Genomic DNA, 4,047 nt, shown 5'->3' with positions numbered 1-4,047 from the left:
CCACCATGCCCAGCTAATTTTTTGTAGTTTTAGTAGAGACGGGGTTTCACCATGTTGACCAGGATGGTTTCGATCTCTTGACCTCGTGATCCACCCGCCTCGGCCTCCCAAAGTGCTGGGATTACAGGCTTGAGCCTCCGCACCCGGCCAATTTTTTATTTTTTCTAACACGGGGTTTCACCATGTTGGTCAGGGTGGTCTTGAACTCCCGACCTCAGGTGATCTGCCCGCCTTGGCCTCCAAAGTGCTTGGATTACAGGTGTGAGCTACCACGCCCGGCCTCATTTCCTTCTTTCATCCAGGTTATACAGACCGTTTCCTTAAACCCCAAAAAGAGTAATAATTTTCATATACTAAAAGGCTTCTTTTAGAAAATGGGAAAAAGAATATGAGGCCACAGCAGTGATGTTAACAGTTACTCTTCATTGCTTCTTTAGCTGCCATGATCAGTGATGTCAAGCTAGATAGTGGTTTGGCCAGTTTCAGGAAAGGATGCTGTAATAATTCTTTGGCTGAACCCCTTTTTTCCACATCCATTTCCAAACATCGATTTAAGAAATCCTGGAATATTGGGGAAAGTTTCCCTGGATTCTAAAGTTCTGGGATTCCATTAATTGCTATTAGGTAAAAGATCCTCAAGGGATTTTCACTAAGGTATGGAGGCTCTCCTTCTACCATCTCAATAGCCATGATACCCAGAGACCATATGTCAGCTTTACGGCCGTAAGCTTTCTGTGTAACCATCTCTGGTTCCATCCAGTATAGTGTTCTGACCATGGTATTGCCTTTGCTTTGCTCTGGGGTGATCTGGGCACAGAAACCAAAGTCAGTAAGCTTAACTGATCCTTCCATTCCCAAAAGTACATTGTCACTTTTGATGTCTCTGTGGATCACTTGATTAGCATGTAAAATAGATCAGTCTCTGCATACAGCAGCAATCTGTGCTTCCTCCATGCAGGTTTCTGTTACAACATCACTAAGTGATCCACCAGCAAGGTACTCCCATTACCACAAACAGTTTACCTCCTACTAGGTAATTGTCCAAGAAGTTAAATATGTTGGGATTTTTTAATTCTTTCATCACCAGAATCTCGTTAATGATCAATTCCTTCTTTGGCTGTTTCTGTAAATCTGTTTGATAGCAACCTCTTGTCCCAGTGAGTCAGTAGCAGTGAAAACTGTACCAGAAGCCCCTTGTCCAATTTTTTCATGTCTTGTATATTGTTTCTTAGGGTCACCTATGCTCACAGTAGTTCTTAATTTCTCCATAATCTCTTCATCTGTCATCTTAGTCTTCTTTTTCTGTTTGCCTGAAGACTTGGCACCACCATCAACATTTGAATCACCAACTGGTGCAGAAACGGTCAATTACAGACCGTGTGTAAATGGATTTTGTATGATCTGGTCCTGGGGCAGTAACAGGAGGAGCAGTCTCTTCATCATCATCATCTTCCCCTGTCACTACTGCTGATGTTTCTGATCCCTTGGCATTCAGTGGTGGTGCTGCAGAAGGGAAGTCATCTTTCTCAGGAGGAGTGAAGCTCAGATATTTCTGCTTCACTGTGTTGAAGTCGTAGAACTGTAAAACATCCAGCACAGCCTGAGGATTCTTTTGCTCTAGTTTGGTGATATTGGAAGTTTGTAGTAATCGAGCCCACTGTTCTGGCATGCCAGTGAATTCTCCAGTAACAGCATCAAGGCCAACATGGATAGCGTGTTCAAAATCAGATGGAGGAGAAATTTCTGGCCATTCCTTTTCTTTCTTTTTACTTCCTGTCTCTGTGCCTGAGAATATGGAGATGATTTTATTCCTGGGCTTTTTCTCCTCTGGAACAGAGGGCAAAGATTTCAAACTATGATTGGCTGACAAACGGTCTTTGCCTCCAGTGCTAAAAATGGTACTGCTCATTCGCACCGGAGGTGCTGGAGGCTTGTCTTCCATTTCTGCTTTATCAGACATGATTCAGAATTGTGAAATGGCCCTAGGTGAGCCAAGGTCCCCACCCCAGCCAGGCACCTTGGTTGGAGCTTGGCGGGAACGCTGCGGAGCCGTCTCGGGCCAGCACCAGGCACAAGGAGGGGAGAGGAGGGAAGGGGAAGCTGGGGGGGAAGAGACATCCGCTGGAGCAGCTGCTGCTACTGCTAGGCCCAGCTGAGGGGAGCCCTGTGACCACCAGGGAGGGGAAGGGAGGGAGCCTTCAACAAGGGGAATCGAAACCTCATGTAGATGTTTTATCTTGACCTGAACTTTCCACATTTCTGAGCTGATCTGTGTCCTTCATTCTAGATTAATGGTAGTTCCACAAATTTACTGGCATAAAACATAGTTGCCCACACCTTAATTTTTGATTCAGTAGTACCAGGTAGTAAAATTAAGAATCTACACATTAAAAATATTTCAGTCCAGGTGTGGTGGCTCACACCTATAATCCCAACACTTTGGGAGGTTGAGTTAGGCAGATCGCCTGAGGTTGGGAGTTTGACACCAGCCTGACCAACATGGAGAAACCCCGTCTCTACTAAAAATACAAAATTACCTGGGTGTGATGGCACATGCCTGTAATTTCAGTTAGTTGGGAGCTGATGCAGGAGAATAGCTTGAATCCAGGAGATGGAAATTGTGATGAGCTCAGATCACGCCATTGCACTCCAGCCTGGGCAACAAGAGCAAAACTTTGTCTCAAAAAAAAATTAAAATGTCTAAATATTTAGAAATTTCTGTTATAAATTAGTATTCTAAGATTAATTTGCCAGGATATTCTATTACATCTTCTTTACTGAGAAAATTACTAGGTCAATAACTAGAGAATATGAGCAAGATTCATGTTATTTATTTATTTAAAAAAACAGGTGTTTCTGTATCTAATTTAGACCTGATCACGTGTCTGGAGAAAGGAAAAGAACCCTGGAATATGAAGATGGGAGCCAAACCTCAAGGTAAGTAAGAGTGAATACAACACATGACACAGATAAGACGTCCTATGGTGAAAGATAAAGTCGGTCCTTAAAATGTGGCTTGTGAAGCTGTGTTCCAAAGAAAATAGTTTCTGGACAGCTGGGTTGTTTTTGTTTTTGTTTCTTCAACATAGGAACATCTTCTCTCTTATGCTTTATTATTATTATTGTTGTTTTTGAACAGAGTCTTACTCTGTCACCCAGGCTGGAGTGCAATGGCACAGTCTCAGCTGCAACTTCTGCTTCCTGGTTTCAAGCAATTCTCCTGCCTCAGCCTCCCAAGTAGCTGGGATTACAGGCACCTGCCACCATGCCCAGCTAATTTTTTGTTTTTAGTAGAGACAAGATTTCACCATGTTAGCCAGGCTGGTCTCAAACTCCTCACCTCAGGTAACCTACCCGCCTCAGCCTCCCAAAGTGCTGGGATTATAAGGGTGAGCCATGTCTTATGCTTCTAAATTCTTTAATGATTATACTTTCCCTTTGGTGATCTTCCTTGAAGCTTACAGTAACAGCCAAAGTCCTCCTCATGGCGTGTAAGAGACTGCACAATCTGACTCCTTTTCCATTGTTTTTAGGAACACACAAATATCTGCATATTTTGAGAAACTCTATGTTCAACCATTTGTAAGTTCTCTTGTTGCATCATGTCTGAAATGTGTGTGAGTAGTGGTTTCTGTTCCATTGGTTTTTAAATTTTTCCGCATATTGCATCTTGTTTTTTATTACCAGAGTCTTGAAATATAGTTTGAAATTATAAAGTATGATGGCCCTCTCCTTTTTTTTTTTGAGACAGAGTTACTCTGTCACCCAGGCTGGAGTGCAGTGGTGCGATCTCAGCTCACTGCAACCTCCGCCTCCTGGGTTTAAGCAGTTCTCCTGCCTCAGCCTCCTGAGTAGGTGAGATTACAGGCATGCACTACCATGCCCAGCTAATTTTTGTAAAAACTAACATATATTGCTGGGCTCAGTGGCTCATGCCTATAATCCCAGCTATTTGGGAGGCTGAGGCAGGAGAATCTCTTGAACCTGGGAGACGGAGGTTGCAGTGAGCCGAGATCTTGTCATGGCACTCCAGCTGGGCAACAAAGA

At 43.5% G+C, this 4,047-nt stretch overlaps 1 protein-coding gene and 1 pseudogene across 1 annotated transcript in view; one reads left to right on the top strand and one right to left on the bottom strand.

Moving 5' to 3' along the window:
• Positions 1 to 4,047, top strand: part of LOC108297630 (zinc finger protein 85-like) — a 42,723-nt gene that overhangs the window by 17,577 nt on the left and 21,099 nt on the right. Inside the window, exon 3 of the mRNA XM_037735478.1 lies at positions 2,851 to 2,937. Within this exon, the coding sequence (XP_037591406.1) occupies positions 2,851 to 2,937 (87 nt within the window). The remainder of the gene's footprint in view (positions 1 to 2,850; positions 2,938 to 4,047) is intronic.
• On the bottom strand, positions 241 to 2,057 carry LOC108297624 (annotated as a pseudogene).

The sequence above is a fragment of the Cebus imitator genome, unplaced genomic scaffold (genome assembly GCF_001604975.1).
Source record: "Cebus imitator isolate Cc_AM_T3 unplaced genomic scaffold, Cebus_imitator-1.0 Scaffold823, whole genome shotgun sequence".
In the NCBI taxonomy this organism is placed as follows: domain Eukaryota; kingdom Metazoa; phylum Chordata; class Mammalia; order Primates; family Cebidae; genus Cebus; species Cebus imitator.
Note: the sequence above shows the minus strand (reverse complement) of the source record. Positions and strands in the feature narration are given on the sequence as shown.